The sequence below is a fragment of the Prionailurus viverrinus genome, chromosome D4 (genome assembly GCF_022837055.1).
Source record: "Prionailurus viverrinus isolate Anna chromosome D4, UM_Priviv_1.0, whole genome shotgun sequence".
NCBI lineage: Eukaryota > Metazoa > Chordata > Mammalia > Carnivora > Felidae > Prionailurus > Prionailurus viverrinus.
In genome coordinates this window covers 93307583-93332894 of record NC_062573.1, presented here as the reverse complement: position 1 = coordinate 93332894, position 25312 = coordinate 93307583, and the positions used below count along the sequence as shown (strand labels likewise).

At 64.5% G+C, this 25312-nt stretch overlaps 1 protein-coding gene and 1 long non-coding RNA gene across 10 annotated transcripts in view; one reads left to right on the top strand and one right to left on the bottom strand.

Annotated features, from left to right (window-relative positions):
* Nucleotides 1-25312, bottom strand: part of CCDC187 (coiled-coil domain containing 187) — a 38002-nt gene that overhangs the window by 6656 nt on the left and 6034 nt on the right. For 2 of the 9 annotated variants that reach the window (XM_047829052.1, XM_047829045.1), the window contains exons 5-20: nt 23754-23888; nt 22210-23228; nt 21885-21979; nt 19179-19744; nt 18727-18814; nt 15721-15830; nt 14664-14744; nt 11057-11121; nt 10526-10639; nt 9461-9582; nt 9254-9345; nt 6373-6458; nt 5579-5832; nt 4788-4875; nt 3315-3461; nt 2240-2403 (exon numbers count right to left, since the gene is read on the bottom strand). In XM_047829052.1, the coding sequence (XP_047685008.1) occupies nt 2240-2403; nt 3315-3461; nt 4788-4875; nt 5579-5832; nt 6373-6458; nt 9254-9345; nt 9461-9582; nt 10526-10639; nt 11057-11121; nt 14664-14744; nt 15721-15830; nt 18727-18814; nt 19179-19744; nt 21885-21979; nt 22210-23228; nt 23754-23888 (3226 nt within the window). The remainder of the gene's footprint in view (nt 1-2239; nt 2404-3314; nt 3462-4787; nt 4876-5578; nt 5833-6372; nt 6459-9253; nt 9346-9460; nt 9583-10525; nt 10640-11056; nt 11122-14663; nt 14745-15720; nt 15831-18726; nt 18815-19178; nt 19745-21884; nt 21980-22209; nt 23229-23753; nt 23889-25312) is intronic. The other 7 variants (XM_047829050.1, XM_047829053.1, XM_047829048.1 and 4 more) reach the window with 7 other exon arrangements.
* On the top strand, nt 11009-15727 carry LOC125149912 (uncharacterized). The gene is made up of 3 exons (XR_007146095.1): nt 11009-11147; nt 12037-12711; nt 15623-15727. It is a non-coding gene; the product is annotated as an uncharacterized LOC125149912 (long non-coding RNA).

Below are 25312 nucleotides of genomic sequence, written 5' to 3'. Positions count from 1 at the left end.
TGTAAGGCAGGGCGGGGCTGGGACTGCCTACCCGGGCTATGCCCTCCCGGGGGACAAGCCCCGACCACAACATTCCACAAATGGGACAACACGCGTCACATCCGGGGGACGGCTGTGGTCGGTGGCCGAGCGGTCACCACACGGGTGCAGGAAAACAGGTCCTGGGCCCTCCCCTCCCAGGCAGCTTCCCAAGCAGACGGGTCCCTGCTGGGGGCTCGTGAGGTGCAGGCACAGCGCCAGAGGGTGATGGGCCGGAGGCGTCCGCCTGTCCCTGTTCCCCAGCACAGGGCGCTCCGGCAAGAGTTCTCCGTGGGGACAAACCACCGGGCCCACCTGAGCTCCGGGAGGCCAAATGCCCAGACCCGCTGCCATGCTCTGAGCACACTGACGGGCATCAGGAAACCACCCCCCCCCCCCGCCCCGTCCCAGCCTCAAGGAGGCAGCCGGGGGGCAAGGTTGCCAGGTCTCCTGACCCCTCGACAATGCAGGCGGAGGGGCCAGCTGGGACACCGGCCACTCTTTAGGGTGTGGCTTGACTTGTTTCTGTTCCCTTCGGATGCTACAACTCCCCCAGGGGGCCCTGGGCATCTGGCGCTGGGTTCACACCCACGTCAGGGGTGTGAACGGGGAGTGGGGTCAAAGGGCTTTCCTCGGTGCCTGGAATCTGGGGCCTTTGCAGATGGAGACGAGGCAGGGGCTGGAGCTCTGGCCTCTCTGGGGCAAGGCCTGGGAGGCACCTGTCCCCATGAGTGTGTCCCAGATGCAGGCCCCTGCCTGGCCCCAGGAGCAAGGACCCTGAGGACACAGCAAGGGGTGTGCGCCCCAGCCCATCACCCAACCTCCAGAGCTGCCTCAGGAATCAAACTGGAATGGCAGCCCCTGGAGCCCTTTCAAAGGCTTGTCACCCCTCTCCCCACCACCCCCCCAAGTCTCAGGCCAGGAGCCCTGTGGGCTGAGTGCAGGGGGGTGGCTCCACAGGCAGAGCTCAAGGATGCACCTGGGCCCTGACCCACTCGCAGCGCTGCTCAGCTCCCCTGGACCGAGGGAGGACAGCTAGTTCTCTGCGGTGCACGGCCCCAGCAAAAACTCAGAGTCTCTCTCACGGTGACGGAGGCGGCGGTTAGAAGCCATCTGAAATTTTCCCAACGTGTACACAGCCTTTCTGGTCCCCAGCTTTCCAGCGATGACAACGCATCGCTGCTGTGATGAGGACAGCAAAGGAGGCCTCGCCTGGCGGGAGGACGGACGGCGGCCTGCACCCCCCCTTCCCTGCCCCCCCCCCCGCCCCCGCCTGTGCTAAGCCTGTGCTAATGGCCCCGCCCACCCAGCTTCAGGAACCAGCTCCTGGGCACCAAGAGGGTACAGTCGGCCCGGAGTGTCCTCAGAGATCCGGCAGTCGATGGTAACTCGAAGGCTGCGTGGGCCCGTGCTGAGATGTGAGAAGCACGCTCTCAGGGCAGCCAAAAGTGGGGCTCGTGGCCCCGGCAGCCGAGGGGCGCTGACCCCCTTCCACGGAGGAGGAGGCGTGCAAAGGGCCCCCCCCTCCGCAGGCAGGAAGGCCACTGGAGGCGCTGGTGCCCCCCGCAGGCAGACAGGGGTCCCTGCAAAGGCCGCCCCCCCCCACCCCCCGGCGGGGAGGGGTGGGCCCTTTCTGGGGCGGTGGGGGCTGCCTCCTACACCGTCGCCCCCTCACCCCCCAGGCTCCTGTCATTAGACCCTGGCCGTGGGCAGCCAGCCCTGGCGCCGTTGTAATTAAGACAGAGGGGAGGCGGCGTTGTTCCCAGCGCAGGGACGCGGGGACGCTCTTGATGGCTGAGGCAGCTGACTCTCTCCCACAGCGAGGCTCCCGGTCAGGTGGCACCGCTCACCGGCCTCCCCCTCCGCCCTCACGGTGACTCAGCCTGGGCAGGGCCCCTCTAGGGTGCGGGGAGAGGCCCTTCTGCTGCAAAATGAGCCCAGCGGCCACGTGGCCGGGCCCGTGAGAGAAGGCCCGGCCGCCACAGCTGGCAGAAGGGCCCCAAGCCAGCCTCGGAGGGGCTCCTGGCCGCCGCGTGGCCACCCGGGTGCCGCCCGCTGCCCTGGAGCAAGGCCGGTCTACTCGCTTCGTCTCGGGGATGGTGGCAGCCCTGTCCCCACTTAACAGATGACGAACCGGGCTCAGAGAGGGGAGGACACCCCAGCCAGCAGCACAGGAAAGGTTTTTAATGGTAAGCACCGGGGCCGCCCGGGGCCAACTCACTGTTGGACTCGTGGGGTCTCAGGGCCTGTCCGGGGGCAGTGGCTGGCGGGGCTGGCGGGCCCGGGCGGTGACAAGGGGCGCGAGGAGCCCTGTGCAGGGCCCTTCAGCTGCACACTTGTCTCAGACCCCTCCGTCTGAGTGGTCTTGACCTCAAGGCCGGAACTCTGTGAGAAACAGCACGAGGGAGCTGGCACAGACACGTGTGGGTCACCGCCCCTCAGGGGAAGCGGGTGGCAGGCTTCACGTACAGCGCGGCGGCCAGTGTGCCCCCGCAGGTCGGCCTTCACCAGCTGAAGCAGGTGGTCCTAGCCTCGCAGGAGCCCTGCGTGCCATGCTAACGGCCCCGAGGCCGGGCAGCGGCCCCGAGGCAGGGCAGACACAGGCCCAGACCTGGAGAGTCCTTGCCGCAGGCTGCCCGGGTCACCGAGCTCACACCCAAGGCCATGCTCTGGCAGCAGGCAGCCCTGGGTCACCTCCCCTGCAGGCCGGCCTGGGACAGGGAGGACACCGCTCAACTGCCCCCCCTGCAGGGTGACTGTTAACCCAGAGAACCCAGTTCATCCCATCCTCATCCAACCAGGCAAGGCCACAGCATCCGCAGCTCAACAGAGCTTGGGCTGGGGACAGCTGCCCTGCTCTGTGTCCCCACAGCCCCCTCCGTGCGACAGGTGGTGGGGACTGGGAGCTGGAGCAAGGACACCCCTGCTGCTCTGGGTCCCCCAAGGGGCTGCTCCCCCTAAAAGCCCAGGCCACCTCTGTTTCTTGCCTCAGCCCTGCCCCCCAGTGAGTACAGCCCTGGCCCCATCCCAGCTCTAGCCTGACCTCCCTCCTTCCCACTGGGCTTCCCACCCGCACCTCTGGGCCTGGAGCACCTTCCACTGTGGGGGCTCCTCCTCCAGAGCCCAGCCGGGCCACTGTGTCCAGGAAACCGCCTTGCGTGCCCCTCCTGCCTTCCCTTTGCACTCCTCCTCGGTCCCTCCCCAACCTGGGTCACAGGCGTATTTACGAGGGACAGTCCCACAGAACAGCCAGGTGCCAAGCGTTTCCCGGCCTCCAGCCCAGTGAGAGCGCCCACCTGAGGCAGCCTGGTCCGGGCCTGAAGCTCCCGCCGCAGGCGCACCATGGATCTCTGCAGGGAGCCGATGTGCTTTTCACACTGCAGGAGAAGTTTCCTCTCTTGGTGTGAAAACAGGTGAATGTCCCGCAGGTATCGGATTTCTCTCTGAACCGGCCAGGGAAGACGTCAGCAAACCCCCAAGCCCGCACCCAGGCACACGTTGAGGAGAAGCGCACGCGTGATCAAAGGGATGAAGGGTGTCTGGGGGTGGGGGCAGCCCAGCTCCGACGGGGCCTTCCCTGAGCCCCTCCACACCCCCCGCCCTTCTCGTCCTGCTCGGCTTGCTGGCCCCCGGGAGGCTTGGCAGGAAGCAGGAGGGAAGGCAGGGTGTCGTACCCTGGGTCGGCCAACCGAGACTGGCACAGGCCGGCTGCCCTTCCGCCCTCCCCCACTCCGCCCTCCCTGTCTCCAGGTTCCGGGCACTGCCCCCACCCAGAGGGAACTTGTCCCTTTGTTCAACCGTCCCCATCTGTCCTCTGGTCCCTGCTTTGTCTCTGATGGCACATCCCTCAGCAGGGCCACCTTGCCTGGAGCACCTGCTGGGGTCTTTGCACGCCCACTTTGGGGGGTGGAGACCTTCCTAGGTCAAAGAGGAAACTAAGGCTCGGCAGAGCTGTCCTGCTCAAGCCCCGGTGGCCAGGGGCCCAGACCCCAGCCTCCTCCACAGTGGCTCTGCCTGCAACACAGAACCTCGCTGCCATTTGATAACCGGACCTCCTTCTAAGTCCTCTTCACAGCTCACTGGTCAGGGTGTGCCCAACAGATGGTGTCACCTGCACTTTTCTCTCTGGGTCTCCTCCTGTTGCCCCCAGTAACTGCCATGTCCCACATCTGCCACCCCCCCCTCCCCGGCCCATACAGGCCACCGTGGGCGGAAGTTTTCTGCCAACCCAAAGTCCAGCATCACCCCCCGTTGCCCTCTGAGGGTCCCTGAGTGAGACAAGCCCCCTACACTGAGCCCCGGTTTCTTCATCTGCATAAAGGGAGGCGGTTAACACTAGTCCCCACCACACAGCATGCTGGGACACTGATGAGATCACCAGCACAGCGGCCCCGGTGCCCATTTTCCAGCGAAGGAAACTGGGCTTGAGCCCTCTCTGCAGTGGTACACGCTCACCCTGGTCAGTGCTGGCTGCACTAAAGCCCCGCCGGCCCCTCGACACACACTGCTGTCATTCTCCCGTTCTTGAGGCTCCAAGAGGCCGCAGGACACAGGACTACAGGGCCACACCCCATCCAGGCCACGCCGCCCCCACCCCGGCCACTGGGCGCTCCCCATGCACCACAGGGTCCTGAGCGGCCCTGGAGGGTGGCGAGGGCTGGGGACTGATCAAGGTGTGGTGCAGAAGGCCCACACTCCCAGCCAGGAGGATGGCGGGACCAACTCGGTGCTGGTCACCTGCCCGCCGGATGGGGCTGGGTCACCCTTACCTGCTCCTGCTCAAGCTTGCTGGGCGCCTGCTCTTGCCGCGTTGCCAAGGCCGCCAGCATCGTGTCCTTCCCCTCGCCGCCCAGACACCTGAGGGGGGAGGCAGGACTGACTATCCACCTCAGGTTCAGCAAGAGGATGTGAAAACTGGCCGGCCAGGTGGACCTGGGACGCCCCCCTCCCAGTGCCATGCACCAGGGGCAGGCTGGGGGAACCCGGGGCCGGGGGCTCAGTCCAGACTGTCACTCTCCCCACCCGCTCTTCGTGACCACTTTCGGGCCTGACACATGAAGGAAGGGCAGCGCCTCCCACCCTGGAGCTCTAGCCCACCCAAAGGGTTCCCTGGGGCGGGGCCTGGGGCCCACCATGGGATAGAACCCCCACAGCCTGCCGGGCTCCTAAACTGCCCAAGGAGGGAGAGTGGGAGGTGGCCGGGTGGGGGGGAACCTTATTTGGAATACACTCACTGGAAGCCAGTGAGGGAATATCAAGAAGCTTAAACCGTGCTTCCCCCCTGACACCGAAGGCCCGCTTCTAGACGTTTCCCTTAAGGGGCGTGTCTCCTCCGTGGTCACCGGCAGGAGGCAGCTGGAGGCCCCCCTCCCCCCCCCCCCCCCCGCAAACACCCATTACTATCTGCATCGGTTCGGTTTGTTCCCCGTAACGCTGTCAGGACCGGGGCAGGAGCCGAGACCGGTGGGAGGCGGAGTCCGGTCGGGGGCGGGGCCCGAGTGGCAGGCGGGGCGGCTCGGGGGCGGGGTCGGAACGGGGGCGGGGCCGCGCACGCGCTCACTCTCGCTGATGCTCCAGCCAGGCCAGCTCGGCGCGCATCTTCTCCTCCAGCGCCTTCTCGCGCAGGCGCAGCATCGCAGCCTGGTGCTGCGCGCGCAGCTCCGCCTCCCGCAGGCTCACGTCAAGCATCTGCCGCGTGAAGCAGCCGAGGGCTCCGGGGTTCGCGCTCCAGGGCCCCGCCGGGCTCCGCTGGGGCGGGGCAGACCGACCGGGCCGCTCCGGGACCAGCTTCGCCGGGTGGGAGCGGTGCCCAGCCTAGGGGAGGAGGCCGGCGCCTCCAGCAAGCCCTCCCAGACTGTCTGCTCCACTCATCCGGAGTTGTGTGCCTCCTTTCCTGGGGCGGGGTACCCCCCTCCCGACTGCGGGCTCCCGAGGGCAGGGAGGGGTCCTCATCATTTTGGTCTTTTGCCTTGATTCAGTCTGGGCACGTATTTGTGCCCAAGAGGGTTGAGGAAAGACTGGGCCACCTGCCCTGAAATGTGCAACCTGAAAGGTGGGGGCCAGCCTTGCCTGAAGCACTTTGCCGAAATGCCTGCTCTCACCTACCACCCCAGGCATGAGGAAGGGGCTTGGGCAGATGTCAGTTGGAAGGGTGGGCGATGCCCATGGCAGGGAGTGCCTCCCCCCACCCCCATCCCAGCCCAGGATCTGCAGCAGAGATCCTCTGAGTGCAGGCTCTAGGAGAGGTGGGCCTCAGCACCCGATGGCTCCAGGCAGCTGAGGGAGGATTTGGGTCTAAGAGCTAATGCCAGTACCTCCCCTGAACCTGCCTCCCCAGAGTACCTCTCCCTGTACCTGGTGGGTGGGGTTGTCCTGAGGGTAGAGCCTGGCCAGGGGCAGCTGGGAGGGGGCTCCATCTGGCCTCTCTTCCTGCCTGGGCTCTGAGGACAGAAAGCAGTCTGTGGTTGGGCCCTGTAGGGGTTCTGGACAGCCTGCTGGGTCAGGTAAGGGTTCCAGTGGCCTTTTCTACAGGAGGGCCTCTCAAAGGTAGGATATCTGGGGTAGTGTAATCCCCCCCCCCCCCACATACACACAGCTTCACATCAGATCTTCACAAGGCTGCACCAGGAGGATTTAACCGCCTCTTTAGTGCCGGTGTGAAGTTGTGTGTGAACCCACTGATCATACAAAGGACCAGACCCAAGGGAGAGGAGCCTCAGGAATGACTTGGTCCCGCGGCTTCACTTCCGAGACCGAGGCCCAGAGCCAGAGCGTGACCCCTTGAGGTCCGGCATCCAGCAGGTGGGGAGGCAGCAGGTTCCGGGCTTAAGCAGCTCTTTTGGCATTGGCCGCTACTAGCTGTCCTTCTGTGCTGGGTGGATGGAAAAAGACTCTATGGTTTTAGAAAGTTAATTTGAGGACTTGTGCTTCCCGCCGAGAGAGTAAAAGGGATCAGATCGTGGATTTACTGTCCCGCTAAAAATGACTTTAAAAAGCAACAAAATCGGGGCGCCCGGGTGGCTCAGTCGGTGAAACGTCTGACTTTGGCTCAGGTCATGACCTCACAGTTTGTGACTTCGAGCCCAACGTCAGGCTCTGTGCTGACACCTCAGAGCCTGGAGCCTGCTTTGGACTCTGTGTCTCCTGTCTCTGCTCCTCCCCCACTCATGCTCTGTCTGTCTCTCTCTCAAAAATAAACAGTAAAAAAAGCAACAAAACAAAAAAATCACTTATGTATATGCATGTACACATATATGAACATTCACAATACGTATATGAAAAAACAATTCTCCAGACCCTGGACATCAGGCCATATAGCACGGTGATCCCTGAGAGACAGAAAACAAGTTAGGTGAGACCCCTGATTGTCACAGCTGACTGCCTTGAGAGTGTTTCTAGGCTCCGCCGCAAGAAGGGGAAACTGAGGCAGAGCCTGTCAGACCCCCAGAGGAGACAAGATGGAGCTGGGAGTCTGGAGAGACCGAGGCATATAAAGCTCGTGGAAAAAGGACCAGGGAGAAGAGAGCTGCGCCAAGAGAACCTGGAGATTTGGAGTGCCCCCCACTTCAGCCTTCAGTGGGAACTGGCTGGTGAAAGCATGTGAGGAAGCTCCCCACGCTGGGGAGAGAAGCATCGGGAAGGATCAGAGCCTGGGGGCCATGCCTGTCTCTGCCAGCCGGGCTGGAAAACCTCACGCTCCACGGGTCTCAGGGCAGAGCGCACAGAAGGTCCTGCCTCCGTCCCAGGGGGACACCTGCTTCAAACCCACCTAACAAATTAGGAAAGCAACACCCGGGAGGCTCCAGCTGCATCCAAGTAACTGTGTTCCAGAACAAAGCTCACAACTGTGTGCGGAGCCCCCCCCCCCGGCAAGGTAAAAGTCGAAATGTTCAGCAGGCACAGGAAGCAGAGCCACGACCTATCACGAGAACAGTCAGTAGAAACTGACTCAGGCGGTAGAATTAGCCAGAGAAGGCCTTTAAAAACTGTTATAACGGGGTGTCTGGGTGGCTCAGTCAGTTAAGCATCCGACTTCGGCTCAGGTCATGATCTCACAGTCCGTGAGTTCGAGGCCCGCGTCGGGCTCTGTGCTGACAGCTCAGAGCCTGGAGCCTGCTTCGGATTCTGTGTCTCCCTCTCTCTCTGCTCCTCCCCTGTTCATGCTCTGTCTCTCTCTGTCTCAAAAACAAATAAACATTAAAAAAAAATTTAAAAGCTTTTGTGACTGTGTTCTATATATTTAAAAAGTTGAGTAGAATCAGGGATGATATAAAAAAGTGTCCAAGTGGAAGTTTTAGAAATGAAAGCCCAAATACCTGAGAAGGAAAAAGACACCAGATGGGATTAATGACAGATCAGTGGCCACAGAAGAAAAGAGTAATGAACTTGAAGGCATGGCAGTCGGAGCTCTCCACAAGGAAACACAGAAGAAAAAAAAGAATCAAACAGAACAGAGCCTCGCGAGCACGGGGCTTCAGGTGTCCTGATGTCCCTGCCAGTGGAGGCTTGTTGGCCAGGAGACAGACGACACCGTGGCCGAACATTCCCAGGCACGAGGCAAACGATAAACCCTCGGGTGCCCGGATCGCCACGCACCCCAAGCACGAGAGCCTTTTAAAGAGAAACCGAACGCAACCGTATCACATCAAGTAGCCGCAAGGCAGTAACGAGGAGAAAGCCAGAAAGGCGGCCGAGGAAAGGGACAGCGTGCGCGGGAGTACAGCGACACTGACCGCAGGCTTGCGGTGCGAAACAACGCGGCCAGAAGACGGGGCGCCACTGCCAGCCGGAGGGAGACACGGTCCGCCTGGGCTACACTCCGCAAAGGGTATTTCAGAAACACCGATGCGATGAGTTTGTCCTTAGACGTACAAAAGCTAAAAGATGTCGCCACCGCCCCCCCCCCCCTCCTGTCCGGAAGCGTTAGGGGAGGTCCTCCGGGCAGAAGGACGGCGCGACGCCGGGGCGGGAATGGTGTCTACACAAAGCAAGAGCGAGCACCCGGAACGGGTGTGCACGGACTGGTTAAAAGCTGACCGAGCGTCCACAGCACGGTCATAAGGAACTACGGTGGAGTTCAGGAAAGATCTGGGTGAGGTGCACAGGGCACCGGGACGGTCTGCTGTCACTGAGGGCTGGGCCGTACGTACGAGCCCTCGCCCGCCGCCGTCCGGGGCCCTCTGCCCACGGCTGCCGGCCGGGCACTCGCCGCGTGTGTGCTTTGCAAGACCCTTACCTGCAGGAGCCGACTTGCCCTCCCGACTCTGCTGTCCTTCCCGGGGGTCCTGGGAGGGCGCGGCCGCGGCTCTGCCCTGGGCTGGGTGCGATCTGGGGAGGGGTGGGGGGAGAGATGCGCTGGAGACACAGCCTGTCCCAGACGCCCTGCCCGCCCTCTTCTATGCTGGGAGGTGGCGGCGGCCAGCCGCCCCCCCTCGGGCCCCACCTGGGTCTGGCTGTCACGGTGCTCAGACAAGTCACTGGCTCCAGACCTCCGCACACCTGTGGCTGCTTCCCCTCCGAAGCCGGTTTCGGCCTGGCCTCGGTGGAGTGTTTCCCCATCAGCTGCTGTGAGAACGGGAAGGTGGGGTGTGTGGTGGGGGCCCCAACCTCAGAGGCCTCCACGCGAGGCTGACAGTCCCTCCCTGCCCCCCAGACAGGGCTGGACGTGGCGGGGTGGGGGAGGGTGGCAGGTGCCCGGCAGACACAGAGCAAGGCCGGGGCTGGAGCACCCCAAAGCTGGGGGGTCTCAGATGGCCCGGGGGCGGGGGGGGGGGGCTGGCTGCATGAAGGACAGCGGGAGCCAGGGCCCTGATTCTCAGCTGCAGCAGCTGTGGTGCTGGGAAGAAAGAGGGAAGGAAAGGAAGCAGGGGCCGGGTGTGTATGTTGCCCACACACACAGGCACATGCGTGTACGTGCATGTGCACGTGCTTCCCCAGGCTGGGGCACCCTCCCGGGAATGCCTCCCCAGATGTGCTGTGCGTGAGTCCATCCCAACAGCCCCCGGACCAGAGACACAGAGAAGAGAAAGCCCATCACATCTAAGCGGATCCTGGACATCGGCCGGGGCCATCCCGACCAGTGAACGCAGGGGGGCCGGGCACAGGTGGGTTGGAGATGTGGGTCCCCTTCCCCTCCCGGCCGACCTGCCAGGGCTGTGAGTTTCCGGCACATATCAGCTCACGAGCTCCAACAGGGAGCCCAAGACTCTGGTGCCACCGGGGACACAGGCGGGTGGAAGGCGCGGGCGGTCATCTGTTCCCCCAGCCAGGTGCCCCCAGGTCAGTGGTGGGCCAGAATGTCCTGTGAGCATCTGTGTGCAACCCACTGAGCTGGCCTCTGGCCGTAGCTGCCCCCTCCTCTTCTGGGCACCGGCAGGGCTCACATTTCAGGCGGCACTGTATCTGCACCCTCCCCGCCTCGACCTTCCGTGAAGGCAGGTGGCCCCCACGCAGCCAGAGAGCGAAGCCACCTGGGAAGGGCCGCGCGTGGGGCCTGTCCGTGCCTGACCTGCACCTGGTGCTTGAAGAGCAGCTCGTCCAGGGCCTTCTGTGTCTCCCAGACCTCCCGCTTCGCCCGCTGCCGCAGAAGGGCCAACGCCTGCTTCCGCTTCTGCTGGTCAAGCTGCAGGGAGGGCCGAGCCTCAGGATTCCTGGGGCGGGGATGGGGGGGGGGGCGCCCAGACTGCTGCCCCCACAGCTCTCCAAAAGCCCTGAGCCCATGAGGGCAGGCAGTGCCATCGCGGGGAACGGGACACTTCTCGGGGGCGGGGCTCGAAAGCCCCCACTCGTGGCCAGGCCTCCACCCAGCCCGCGGCTTGCTCCCCTTCTCGGCTGAGGCGGTCCTCGTCCTGAGCTGCCTGTCCCCTCCCTCCTTCCCGCGCAGCCTCCCCCGCGGAAGAGCCGTCGCTCACACTCTACAGCTGCCTGCTTTGGGGCCTTCGCTCAGCCTCAGGGGGACGAGGGCTGCTCCCAGCTCGCCCCAAGCAGACCTCTAGGGGACACAGCTGCCATCGGCCTGGCAGAATGGGGTGGGACGCACCTTCAGTGACTTGAGAAAGCCCAGGGACTTCTGGGGGATGTTGGCAAGGTGCCCGGAATGCTGACCTGTGGAAGCCACAGAGAAGGGGCAGGTAAGTGGCCGGCAGGGAGACTCCCAGCACGACAGTTCCTTCCCGCGCGTCCAGGGGGGGCAGGACAGGGCTGCCCGTGGCAGGAGGAGGCAGACAGCTCCTGCGTCTCCTCGACGGCCCCAAGGGTTGGCTCGGCCTGACCCTCAGCCGCACTCCCCCGGGGAGCCGTGCCCAAGTCTGCAGAGATGGTGAGTCGGAGCCCAGCAGCAGACCCGGGCTCACCCTGCCTTCCCTGGCGACCTAAAACAAATCGCTAGCCCTTCAGAGCCTCGGTGGGACAAACAGAGGTTCCCACCTTCCTGCTGGAGGGGTGACCTAACACAGGCTGGCCGGATGGCAGCGGTCACCACCGTAACAATGGTCACGGCCGGGCGGGTGCCTATTAACACAGAGGCACAGGGCCCCAGGCGTCCCTGGGGTTTCTGGGGTTGCTCCAGAGAAGGGGCGTGAAAACCGCGGCCTCCCGGCCTGGATCAGGAAGGCCACAGGGGCTCCTCTTTCCCTTTGTGGCCCCCGAGGGTCTGGCTTGGGCCCTGCGCACAGGTTGGTGCTGCTGGCCCCCCTGAGGGGGCCTCTAGGGGCGACTCCACGGCCGGAGGGGGCCCAGCGCGCTCCCTCCTTGGCCTGCCTCCCGTCTTCCGGGCCTGGTGTTGGTGGAAGGGGGCAGAGGAGGGCGTCCGGTCTGTGGGTGGCTCTGGGAGGAGTTCCTCGGTCATCGCTGGCCAGTGTGCTTCAGCTTTCCGGGGTCGGAGCAGCAGAGGCTGTGGGCAGTGGCCGAACCAGCTCCTGGGCGTTTCCACGGCAGTGCAGGAAACTCGGAAGCCCCAGGGGGAGCAGTTAGGTGTGACCCGTGCTGAGCACACAGCAGCCCTCCCCCTGCCCCCACCAGCTGGCCTCCGTGGTAAATGAAGACCCGAATGGGAGAACAGTTCGACGTGTCTCTTCTGAGCCAAAGTTCCCTCGACAAGGAAAAACCCTCTTTTGCTTCTGTTCTGTGGCCACTGAGAGAAACTGAAGCCGGAGAAGATGCCCAGGACCCCTGAGGCCCCACCAGCCCGAGCGCCCACCGGCCACCCGGGAGGCTCCAAGGCTCAGGGAGGGGTGTTCCCTGTCACCTCCGGCCACACCACGCCAGCACCCCAGACGGTCACCAGGGAGACACGGGCCGAGTGCCCCTGAGCTCTGAGCGGTGACCCAGGAGAAAGTGAGCTGTCCCCGACACGGCTGTGTAACGACCATGATTGTAGTCGTCAGCATGCTCTCAGGGAGGAGGCTGGGATCGGGGAGTCACCGCCTCGAGCCAGAAGCTGACGGGACCCTCCTCGCCCCCCACGCTGGGTGGAGACACAGTCGCCCCCCACCACGCGTGTTGCTGTCATTTAACTTCCGCAAAAGGGAAGTCAGCGTAACATTCCACTCCTTGGTCCCACCAGCCCCATTTCACTGGCCAGACGGCCATGCGTGGCTGATGGCTACCCTGCTGGATAGCCCAGAGTGTAGGACGCTTCCCTCCACCCAGAAGCTTCTGCTGGACAACGTGGTGCTGGCTGGTGGAGTCTTGAAAGTAAGTGCTACTGGGCAGCACTGGTCTAGAGGGGTCTCAAAAGTTCCGGTGGGCAGCGTTGCCCCAGCATGAAGAGCTGGGTTCGAATCCCCCCTCTGCCACAGATCTGGCCCAAGGCCATGGTGCCTCTTTGAGCATCAGGTCCCTCCTCCATAAGCAGAGCACGGGGACGGGCCCGGCCCCAGGCACGGTGAGACCAGCGAGACCCATGTGTGGGTACACGGTGGCCGGTCCGGGGCGATCAGGGCGCTCAGTTCACTTGTGCTCTCGGCAAATGCTCCCCGGGCACACGTGCCTGGCGGGCACTGGCTGGGACTGCAGTGAGTCCTCGCGGCCCGCAGAGCAAGCTAGGGCAGGGTGAGCGGCAGGACCTGGCCCAGCCCGCGTGCTATCCGGGAGGCTTCCTGGAGGAGGCGTCGGACACCCGCCCGGCACAGGTGCTCACTGCTTGGTTTCAGGGTACCCGAGATCCTGCTCTCGGCCACGCCGGGCAGGAGCAGGAGCAGATTTCAAATGACTCTGGGGGGCCTGCCTAGAGTCTCAGGATAAAGAGGCCCCATCAGAGAATTTCAGTCCGCCCACGGACAGGTAGGTCCTGCCCGACGACGGAGAGTGTAAGGAGGGACGCGGGAGGGACAGGGAGGGACAGGGAGCCTGGGGCGGGCCTCCACTCCACCGCCCGTCCTGCTCCCCCTGCCTCCTGGAGAAGCAGCCTGGAGGCAGAGCCAGGAAGAGTGGGTTTTTCCGGAAGGCCCGGCATCTGGCCTGTTTGGGTTCGGCCCGTGGGAGCTGCCAGATCCCGGGGCCAACGCCAGGCCTCAGAGGCTCCAGGAGGGACGCTCATGGAGATGAGCATGGAGCAGGGGACTGGGGACATTTCTCAAGGTGACGGCTCTGCCCCGTCTCTCTCTGGAAGGTGTGGGTGGGACCCCTGGGGTCAGCCCTGGGGACACAGCGGGCTGGCGTGGGGCGCTCTTTAACTAGGCCCAGCCCCTTGCCCGGCTGAGAGGCGCCTGCGGGGAGGGGGCAGCTGTGCAGGGAGGGCTGTCCTCGCCCCGGTGCCCAGGCTGCCCCCCGACTATCGCTCCCGTGAATGAGTCGCTGAGAAAGCTCACACGGGGGCTGTGGGTCCACAATGCAAGTATTTTGTCCTTCCAACCGGTGACTGAAGGTTTCCCCTCTGGGGTTGGAGAGGGCCCCCTTCTCTGCCCCTAGCTGTGCTCTCACGCCCCTCCCCATGGGCCACCTGCCCGACCCCCCAGATGTCGACCGCCTCCCCGCACCCACCCCCCGTGGGCAGACAGCGCGGGGAGCGCAAGTGTGTGGGGCGCATGCGTGCCTCGGGTCCCAGGAGGAGTCACTTGCTGCTGCTGCCCAGCAGAGGCAAAAGCACGGAGCCCCGCGGGGGCTGTCCTCAGGGTCTAGTGCTTTCCACCTCAACTCTGAGTCCCCACATCGCCCCATGTGACGGTCGAGAGGGACAGGGGGCACCTGAGCTGTCCCAGCTTTCCAGAGCACGCGCAGCTGTGGCCAGACCCTGGCAGCGGGTCCAGCGAAGGTCTCCAGGCGGCCAGGGCCCCAGGTGTGGAGGTGATGGGCGGGGGGCCTCCCCACCGTCCCCTGAAGCCACCAAAGCAGGTGCCTTCAGGTCCACACCCCAACCTCACTGCAGGGACTGGAGCACTTGCCCCTGGCGGAGCCTTTCAAGGGGGCTCCGGGACCGTGGCCCCACACTCCCAAGAGCAAGGAGACAGTGAGTGGGGCTGAGGGGTAAAGAGAGGGCTGTCCCCTCCGGAGGGAAGGCCAGAGCCTGACGCCCTTGCAGGACCCTGGCCCGGAGGCAGCCAGCCCCATGCGACTGGGGATCACCCTTGACTCTCACAGGAGCCAGCCACCACTCCCTGCTCAGCCAACCTTCCAGAAGGACAGCAAGGGATAGACGGTGCTGGTACCCGTGTTCAGGCCCTGGTCACAGCTCAATCCCGGGCACTCCTGGGCTGCTCGCTGCTCCCTCTGGGCTGCATTTTCTGGGGCTGCAAACACGGAGGAAATCTCTACCGGCTTCCCGGTGGATTCTCTCTCAGAACCTGACATGTCGTGTGCTGTCACCCGAGCACTTCCCGATGCCTGCCCCACGCTAAGGAGCAGGTGCCTGGAGGGCAGGGCCAGATCTCAGGTCAGCACCGGGCACAGCAGGTATTCAGTGGGGACAAGTTGGAAAAGTAGAGACAGGAACCAACAAATGAATTAGGGGGCTCTTGGTGCTCGGGAGACCGGGAGAAGCAGGGCCAGGGGTCAGGCCCCCCCCGCAGCCCCCAGCACAGGCTGGAGAGTCTCCCGGACCAAGAAGCAAAGGAGGTGGGAGCGGGTCGGCCATGGTATTGGGGGGAGGCACAGACCCCTCCTCCTCCAGAGGGCCCAGGGCACGAGCCCAGCGGGCCCCCCTCGACACACCTCCCCAGCCACTCAGTCCCGGTTCCCAGCCGCTGTGCCAGGGCCCTGCAGCTCACCCCTGAGCACGCCCCGAGCCAGCCCACACAGTCCGCCCACACCCCTCAGCACGGGCCCTCGGCCAGGCCGGGCTACCAGACAGGGCGCTGCCCCACGCACCCCCTGCTCTGCACCAGCTCCGTGGCCCTGAGCAAGTCTCCTCAGCTGAAACCCAGGGACAAAACCTCTCAGAAGCAAAAGAAAAGGCAGAGGCCTGGGCGGGCAGATGCTCGGACGCGGCGGCCCGGGAGCAGGGCCCTCGACGAAACACACGGTCAGCCCTCACCCGGGCAAGTATTGGTCGCAACCGAGGCGCTGCAGGGGCACGTAGCAAGCAGCTGGGTCCCGAAAGCCTCCAAAAAACTTTAATACTGATACACGGATGCTCTCCACATAGAAAAGGCTCTCTCTACACCCGTAGGACCTCGCCGGAGCATCAGGCAGTGGAGGGGGTCCCCAGCGGACCTCCCCGGCCACCCGACCAGCCAGCCCAGGGCCTGTCCGCGGGCTCGCCCTTACCGCAGCTTCGCGTGGTCCGGGGCGTGAGCAAGCCGGCCCCTCTGGTCGACGGCATCTCCAGCCGCAGGGAGCCGCAGGTGGGGTCCAGCATGGCTGTCACCCCGAGTGAGCTGGGGACACGCAAACACACACGTGAGCGGAGTCGGGCAAGGACCGATCCATGAGGTATGAGGCCGCTGGGGTCTGGGGGGGCAGGGACCCGGGTTCTCTCGGCCTGAACAAAGCGGCTCTCAGACCCACAGTGACCAGGGCCGAAGCCAAGGGCCAGAGGCCTAAGGGGGTACGGGGATGGGCCCGTGCCTGGAGGACCAGGGGGGCAGCAGTGGACAGGGGGCACCCACAGATCCACGCCAGCAGCGTCCCCCAGCTTGAAGTGGCAGCCTGGGGCTCTGCACCGGTACCCGAGGGACCAGCAGCCTTCAGGAGATCGGAAGGCTGGGGCCCAGCTGCCATCATCACTGCTGGGCACCCTGGATAGGACCAGAACGCCCTTTGCCTGGAAGCCCGTGCCTGCTCTGGGCCTGCTCCCACCCCGGGCCCTACGGGGCGAGACGCCCACTCTGGGAATGAGGGACACGGGCCTGTTCTTCGCCTCCGTCGTTCCCTCTGCCACCTGCTAAGGGGCTGTGTCCACCGGGCCCTGAGTGGAGCAGGGCGGACAACCAGCCCTAACCCTCACCACTACCTGCTCGCGCCCCGAGATGCTGTCCCGTCCCACAGAGGGAGGCTGAGCCGGCCAGGGGGCCGAGGAGGCGGCGGTCACACGGGCCGGCTAGACTCGGTACCTGCCTGCTGGGAGGGCGAGCTAACCCCCGACCCTGAGGTGGCCTGCGAGGTTCCCTAGGATTGGGAGGAGGTGGGCTTTCCTCGAGACAGCAGGAGCCCAGGAGACGGGGCCTGTGTCAGCGGGGTGCACGGCTCTGCCTCCCTTCACGTTTCTCGTTAGGGTGAGGCTGTCCGTGCCGGCACGGGGACTCCGGAGCGCCGGGGTGACTAAGGACACGCTGCAGGCCGTGCAGCGGGGGCGGGGGGGACGTGGCCCTCCAACAGCCACACGTTGCTGGGACGCCCAGCCCCCACCTCTGCAGCCCCGGGCCCCTGCAAGGGAGATGGTGTGGAAGAGGGTCCTGGAGAGAAGAAGCAATGCCCAGGCCCAGGGGCTGAATCCGGAAGCCCCCCCCCCCCCACCCCGGGACGGGGTGGGGGCTGCTGCAGGAGCGCGTGCCCATGAGGGGACGGGAGGGACCAGGTCACCGCAGACCCTGCCTCTGTAGGAACGATTCTGCCATTGCAGCATGACTGACAGCAGCCGCACTCCCGAGGTAAAGGATGCGCGGGGCTGTGTGCCAATAAAGCTTTATTTGTGAACACAGGCAGTGGGCCACGTGGCTGTGGCTCGTTGGCCTCTGCCTAGACTTCCCAGGGCAGTGGTTGTCACACTTGGGTGTGCAGCACGTCACCAGCAGGACTGAGCCCCGGGCCCAGCCTAGCGTACCGGGTTCAGGAGGGCGGGGGTGGGCCGGGACTCGGTGTTTCCAACGAGTTCTCAGGGAACAGAATGAGAACCGCTCGACTAGGGAACGGGCTTAATGGAAGAACCCTGGGCTCTTGTGTCCAGCCCTGCGTCTGAGTTTTGGCTTGCCCTCCCATGAGCCATGAGATCCTGGCAAAGTCACCTCTCTGGGCCTCAGTTTTCTGGTCTGTGCAGTGGGAACGGGAATCTATCTCACAGGATCCTGAAAGTACTCCCCGAGGTGCAGGGACGCCTGCGGGTAGCGGTCGGCACACAGCTGGGGCAGGCACCCCGCCACCCTTCTCTCCAGAGATGCCGGGATGGACGGGCCCTTGGAGGGCAGGAGTGGGTGCTGGTGATGGGCTGGGTCCCCGGCCAGCACCGAGCCCCACGGTCCCGGCGGAGAGAGGACGGCGGTGCGGGTGGTGGTCCCTCCCCGACTCAGGCACTCAAAAGCTGGCCTGAGAGGCAGCGGGATGGGCCAGGCCCCGGGATCTGGAGAACTTGGGGGCCACAAGCTGGACGGGGGCCTTGACCTTCATCCTCGGACCCCACCAGAGAGACGCCAGCAGGGCGGCAAGTGCTATTTCAGAAGGGCCGGCCAGGCGGCTTTTCTGGACACACTGAGGGGCCGGGAAGGCCCTGGGCCCTGATCCCACACAGCAAGGCCACTGAGTCGTCCAGGGCACAACTCTGCACAGCCTGATCGGGGTGGGTGCGGGGGGACGGGGAGGACGCGGGGCCCAGGTGTGGGGGTGCGCTGGGTGGGAATGCCCTGCGGGGCCCCGCTGGCCGTCCAGCAGTGGGACAGGGAGATGTGGGGCGTCCGCCTTGGAGCCCGGGGCACCGATGGTTCACGTCTGGCAATTTTCCCATCCCTTGCCTCTCCCCTAGGTCTGGGGAGCGGGCAGCTGGCCAAGAACCAGAAGTCCAGCCCAATGCTGCCCCCTACTGGCAGTAATTATTCAGGTCCACCGACTGGACGGAGGCTGGGCAGCGGGCAGCGGTGGCGGTGGCGGGGGTGGGGGGTGGCCAGCGCAAGAAAGTACAAGGGTCTGTGGCTGGGTGGTCCAGAGAACTTAGACACGGGACACAGGACCTGAGTGGGAAGATACCCGCACACGACCAGCCCGCCAATCATCAAGGAAAGTGTGGCCGATAGTGTCTGCTGGGCCCGCAGCCAGTGCAGAGGTGTGTGGGGACGGGGTGCATCCCGGGGGCTGCCCACCCATCAGCGGGGCCTTGGGTCAGGGGCCCAGTGCCCACAGCCCAGCCAGAGAGGGGTCTCTGGGCCCGCCCCCCTGCCCTGGCCAGCACCAGAGCCAGCAGGCCCTGACCCAGGTCCGGGGGCTTCTCACGGTGGGGTCAGGACTGTGTCACCACCCCCCGCCGCCAGCCCAGCTGCACCCAGACCGCTGTGCACCCCTGTGCACGGGCTGTGCACAGCCAGCAGCTCGCGGCTCGGCCAGGGCGCATGGAAGGCGCAGGCTCACCTCCCGATGAAGGGGCGGAGGGCCTGGAAGGAGGCCGTGTTTCTTGCCAGCCTGTTGTCCGGCTCCAAACATCCGTTCTCCGTGAGACCTTGGGGGACACGGACACCAGGCTCATTCCCCGGAAGGAGGAGCTGCCGGCGGTTGGGGACGGAGCGGGGACACCCCCGGCCCGTGTCAGGAGGGGCCCGGTGGGCCGTGTCTGCTTTCTTGCCCCTCTCTGGGGGCGGGGCAGGGGGGTGGGCACACAAGCCTCAGGGCCAGGCCTCACCCCTCCACCCGCCAGGACCAAGCCGTGGACAAGGCCACAGCCGGTGGAACTTGAGCCCGTGGCCGGGCTCCGCCAGGACCGCCCCTACGTCCCTTCGAGGCCTACACACCCGCTGTGGTATCATCATCGGCCTCTTCCCTTGAGGGAGAGAGTGGGGCCACTGCTGGGGCTGGTGGCCACCTACCTCGGGGCTGGCTGTCGCGGGGGGCCCCCGGGCTCACGCTGTGCCGCCGCTCCCAGTCAGGGCTCCAGGACAGCGTCCTGCTGTCCGGGAAGCAGGTGGGTGAGGCCGGCGGCCTGGCCTGCGTGTCCGCCCAGTCCCAGGGTGTCCCTCCGCCCCGACGGGGCACTAACGCTCCGGAGTGGACGGGGGCTGTGGGCGTGGGGGCCGCAGCCATTCTGCTGAGGTATGAGGGCGACGGGTCGGAGACCGGGTCCCCGGGAGGGTCCAGTGCCTCCGACTTGTGCAGCTTGGCCGTCAGGATGTCGATCCGTTGCTTCAGGACGTTGGCCATGGTCTCCAGAGCCTGTAGCCGGGCCTGCTTGTAGCGGAAGTGCGGGGGCCCCGATGTGCCCAGGCGCTCGCTCTCCTCAGGGTCTAGGTAGATGCACACCCCTGGACGCGGGCCCTGGGTGGCGAGGTCCTGGAGCTTCAGGGGACCCAGGGAGGAGCGGGCGGACATCAGCGTGGGGCCGCCTGTCCCCAGCGTCTCAGTGCGGTTCAGGGCTCTGTTCAGACACAGGCAGAAGCTGCAGGGAGAGAGGGTGGAGAGGGTCAGGTCTGGCGCCTGCGGCCTCGAGCGAGTTCAAAACGCGTAGGAGGCAGGATGAGCGTCTGTGACGATGGCGTCCCTTCACGGTGACAGTTCATGGCCCGGAGGGCTGGCTCCGGGGCGCGTCTATACAGCAAGGGACCACACCAGGCCGTGAGGGAGACCCAGCAGTGATTTCTGGAGTTTAACACCAGGGCAGAGGCACCAAAAGAAAAAACAGATCAAAGTCCTTCCAAACGTATGACTCACGTGCACCAAGGGCACAATCGTGAGTGAGAAGGTGACCTACAGAATGGGACAAAGTTATTACAACCCACACGTCCCATGAGGGTCAGAACCCAGAGCATATAAGGGACACCTGCCATTCAACAGCTACAGCGCACAAAGAATTTGAGGGGATGTTTCTCCAAAGAGCCAATAAACACACGAAAAAGAGGCCGAACATCGCGGGTGATCAAGGAGACGCAAATCCAGATCACAGTAAGATACCCCTTCACGGCGGTCAGGGTGCCTACGACTTAACAATAAATAAACGGGGCGCCTGGGTGGTTCGGTCGGGCGAGCGTCCGATTCTTGATTTCGGCTCAGGTCATGATCCCAGGGTCGTGGGATCAAGCCCCACACCGGACTCTACGTTAAGCACGGAGCCTGCCTGAGATTCTCCCTCTCCCTCTCTCTCTGCCCCTCTCCCCCACTCGCTCCCTCTCTCTCTCTCTCTCTCAAAAAAAAAAATTAACTAAATAAAAATAAATGAATTAAAATTAAAAATAACCAGTGTTGACAGGTGGGAAGGTGGACACGTTCTGGGGACAGACGGAGGGGACGGCTGCATGGCAGCGTGAATGTGCTTAAAGACAGTAAATCTACATTGTGTGTATTTCCCCACAATTTCTTTAAAACGTGGAGGGGAAAAAGAACACAAGAAAGCAAGATGAAGGGCCCACACTCCCGCTGTCCGGGGGACCGACCCGCGGGCATCACGTCAAGGCGGCCAGGAGCCCTCGGCCGGCCTTTCCGCGGAGGACGGGGGCTGCCCTGGGCAGTGGCTGGTCTCTCCGTCGGGATGCAGGTGCGGAGTGTGTGAACGTCACTGAGCTGCACACCCTGGGACCCGCATCTTCTTCAGGATGTTCCCAGACGTCAAGTTTAAGAAGCTGAAAACACGCACAGCCTCCTGGGCTGCTCTGTGGACCTGTAACCCCCGGGAGTGCCCCAAGCAAAGTGGGGGGGCGGTCTCCTGACCCCGAGCTTTAAGGTGCCGCCCCGGGGAGGGGCTTTCTGAACAGGTGCCCGGCTCCATTAAAATTCAGAATAGTGAAAACCAAACAAAAACAGGAGGGAGAAAAACAGAAAAGCAGTTGGCTGGACACAGAGAAACTGGGACCCTCCCCCGTCGCTGGTGGGGATACAAAACGAGGCAGCCGGTGTGGGAAGCCATCTGGCGGTTTCTCGAAAAGTCAAACACCGAGTTTTCAAATAAAGTTGCCTGGCAATTCCACTCCCAGGTGGGTGACAAGGGACACGAAATAGGCCTTCAGTGAATTCATCCACAGCGGCACTAACCACAGCAGCCTGGGGGGCGGGGGGGGGGGGGGAACAGTCCAAACGTCCACCAACTGACCAACGGATAAACCATCTGTGGCCGTCAGGCCACGGAACGGGGTTTGGCCATAACGACGGAACGAAACCCTAATGCGCGCGACAACACGGACGCGCCCAGGAAACACGCTCCAAGAGAGAAGTGGCCTCCCGGCGGCCACGCCCTGCCAGACTCCAGTGTCGTGAATCTGTAGGGGGGGAGCAGCCTGGGGCGGCGGGGGGCCGCGGGGAGGCCCTGGAGCCATGCCGACGGGTACGGGGTTCCCTTTCGGGGTGAGGCGATGTTGTGTGTGCGGAGAGAGGTGGTGGTCAAACGACACTGGGGAGGTGCCCAATGCCCGCCCCCCCCCCCCCCCCCCCCCCCCCCCCCCCGCCATCGTGTGCCCTCAATGGCTCACTTAAGGGGCTGTGGAACCCGGGACAGCCCTGTTCACCAGCTCTGGGCAGAGGAAGCCGCCTCAGCCTGGAGGAGCGCACCCCCCCCCCCCAGGAACTGCAGCCCCCACCTGCCTACCCACCTGCCCGGGGCCTCCTGGTCCCCCAGCACCATGCCGGAGGTCACCTTGCTCCACTCCAGCACAGGCGGCCCCAGGCTCCCAGAGGCTTCCAGGCCCTAAAGCAGAGGAGAACACGGTCAGAGCCCGCCTCGGACAAAAGACCCTGAGACCTTGTCCCTTAGTCCCAGAGCTAAGGGTCTCAGGCTGGAGCCCTCAGGGGGCCCCCTCTCTAGGGGCTGGGACAGAGGCAGTGGGGTCCCTCCAGAGCCCCACCATACCCAGGGAGGCAGGCACTTGGGGACGTCAGAAACTCAGCACCGCGTCCTCACCGGCACGCTGCGCGTACCTTGGACTGTGCACAATGCGGAAAAAAGGTCACGATGCCGGGGGTCGTGTGGGACACCACAGGGACGGCTTTGCCGAGGACGGCCTCCCTCTGCTTCCTGTACACATCCTGCAGCCTCTGGTTTTTCAGCTCGAGCGCCCGCAGGGCCGAGGCCTTCTCCTCCAGGGCCTGTCGCCTCCGGGCCAGCGCCTTCTGGCGCATGAACTCCCGCAGGGACTCAGAGCTGTAGGGGTGACCCAGGACCCCCCGGGGCTTCGGGCAGGGTGGCGGCACCCTCACCTCGTTCTCCTTCCCAGGGGCGTTCCTGGGGGCCCCGGGGGCCGGCCTCATCCAGGCTCGCTTTGGCTCCGAGGGAGGCGGGAGCGAGCCTCGGCCCCTGCATGGGGTGCCCTTGCTGCGCAGGAAGGAGGCGCTCCACGGCCGCTGGGCCGCTGGGCTCCACGGGCTTTGGGCAGAGCTCTCCCAGTCCTCACGAGCAGCCCAGGTCCTCTGGGGCTGGGAGGGCTGCCCGGCCGAGGCGCTCCAGGGCCGCTGAGGGAAGGAGGTCAGCCTTTCAGGGGGGCTCCCAGGCCTCTGGAAAGAGGGGCTCCGTCCTTGGGCCGCCCGGGTCATCTGGGGACAGGACTCCCACCCAGCCAAGGTGCTCCAGCGATGCCCCGTGGGGAAGCTGCCAGCCCTCTCTAAGGCCCGAGGACTCTTCGAGAAGGAGCCCCGGACATCTGGGGTGCTCCAGGGGCCCTGCTGCCTCCTCTCTGCCAGGTTCTGCAGCCACAACTTTGACCGCCCCAGCTCTGGCCCTCCCCTGGGGCGGTGGCTCCGGGCCAACTCCAGCCCGGCCTGGATTTGCTGGCGGAGGTCTCTAAGCACAGCCATGGCATTCTGGATGGTCACAGGCTGCTCGCAGGAGGACAGGTTGGGCGTATTGGCGGACACCTGCAGGCCGCCGCGGACAGAGGCTGGACTGGGCATCCGGGGACGGGCAGGGGAGCTCTTAGCAGCTCCAACTTTCTTGCTGTCTCCTGCAAACACAGGTGGTCACGGGTGTCAGGGGCTGCAGGGCCCCGGGGGGAGCAGAGCCAGCTCCCCTCCCTCCCCCCAGAAGCACCCTTGGCCCTGCTCCCAGCCCCTCCTGGCCCCTGCACACAGCATGGGTTTGCAGAAGCCCTCCAGGTGCACATGCCACATCCTGGTGACTCGAGGCTGTGCCCGGGCACGTTCACCCCAGACATGGTGAACACAGCGTGATGGGGGTGACGTGTGTCTGCCGGAGGAGCCCCTGCCCCTCCCACCCTGCCTTCCCTCAGTCGGGAAAGCCTAGCCTCCTGGGAGCCTGAAAGGTGTCTCTCGGGGACAGAAATCCTTTCCTTAGGCTTTCAAACGTAACGGTTTCCCCCAAGTCCTGTCTGATGGCAGGTTTGGAGGGCATCCGACAGGCCGCTGGGGAGAGGCCTGCTCCTGTACCTGATGTCCCTCCTTCGCCCTCTGCGCCCACCGCCCAGAGGCTACAGCGCAGCAGGAGGAGCCAGAGGTGAGGCACCAGGTACCTAATTCCACGGCGGGGGCCTGGTCTCTCGAGGGAGCCTCCCTCTGGAGCCTGGGGAGGGCCGGAGGGGGCCCAAGCAGGGCCCTCGCCAGGGCTGGTCCTTTCCTCCAGGCGTAAACACCGACCAACTCAGAATCTTAAACAGAGAAAACGCACACACAGCCGAGCAGCCGGGGCCTTCCCAATGCCGGCCCAGACGGGGAGGTTGCTGGCCCCGGGCAGTCCCCTGGGACCAATTCACACGCCCCCAGAGGAGCTGGGGTGAGCCTCAGCCACCAGGCAGCAAGAGGCAGGGCTGAGTCCCAGGATGACTTTGGACGGTGACCTGACTTCTCTGACCCTCGGTTAACGGGACAATAAAAGCTGCTCCCCGCGGGAGCAACACAGGCCCAGGTGCGCGGCACGTGCTCATAGTGACAAGGACGGTAACAACGAAGAGCCGTCAGCACAGGCAGGGCCAGTGGGAGGCTACGGCCACAGTTGACCACTCGCACCGGGCTGCAACAAGTTATTTGCTTTTAAGCCGGTGTGGCTCCGCAGCAAAGGGGCTGGGCACCAACAAGGATGCCCAGGCCAGCACGACGAGGGGTCCCGGAGAGCACGGACAAACACCCACCGCGTCCCAAACGCAAACGAGGTTTTGTTAACAAATGTTGTCACCTGAGGAACGTCATTTATCAAAATTCTTCATAATCCCGGAATACGCTCACCGAATGCCAATGCCAGCCCCACCATCGTTACAAACCCATCCACAAGGGCCGTGGCGGAGGCCAGTTTTTGCCAAGCAAGGGTGACTTAGAGCAGAGACCATCAGGAGAGGTGACCCCCGGGGCAGGCAACCAACAGGGTCAGGCCCCTCCCCAACACACGCTTAAGGATCGCTGGCCCAAGGCCCAGACCCAGAGAGAGAGGCAAGCCTGAACCGGCCGCTGCAGGAAGGGGAAAAGGCCACGCCAAGCCACGCCCTCCCTAGGCCACGCCCCGAAAGCTTGCCTTCTGTAAAGCCTCGCCCCTTCAGGACCCGAAGCCAAGGCCACGCCTTCCACAAACCACACCCCTCCAGGTAGGGCCCCTGAGGTCACGCCCCCACAAACCACACCCCTCCGGGAAGGGCCCCTGAGGCCACGCCCCCCACGCCAGGGCCCGGGAACACCGGAGGTTAAAGCGTGGTCTGGGGAATCCCAGACCGGGTTTAAATTCTGGCTCTGCTGATTACTAGCTATGGGCTTCGGGCGAGTGACTCTCCTCGGTTTCCCCACAAGACCACAGGCATGAAACGGGGTGGGCCAGGAAGGGACAGGGTTCCGCTGGCAGAGACAAAGGCCAGGGCTGAGGCCGGCACTGCCCAGCTGGCCGCACCTGGGTGTTGGATGGTACCGAGGGGGGGGGGGGGGCTCCCCAGCAAGGCTCCTGCGTCCTGGCCCCTGTCGCTGCTGACCTGCACAAAGTCATCGCTCCTCCCTGCCACCGTGCAGGCCCTGCTCTGGACGAGGGGGCTGCCCGCTGGCCGGGACCCTCCCCACAGGCCCCTCCATCACTGGCCGCTCATCCCCCATTAGC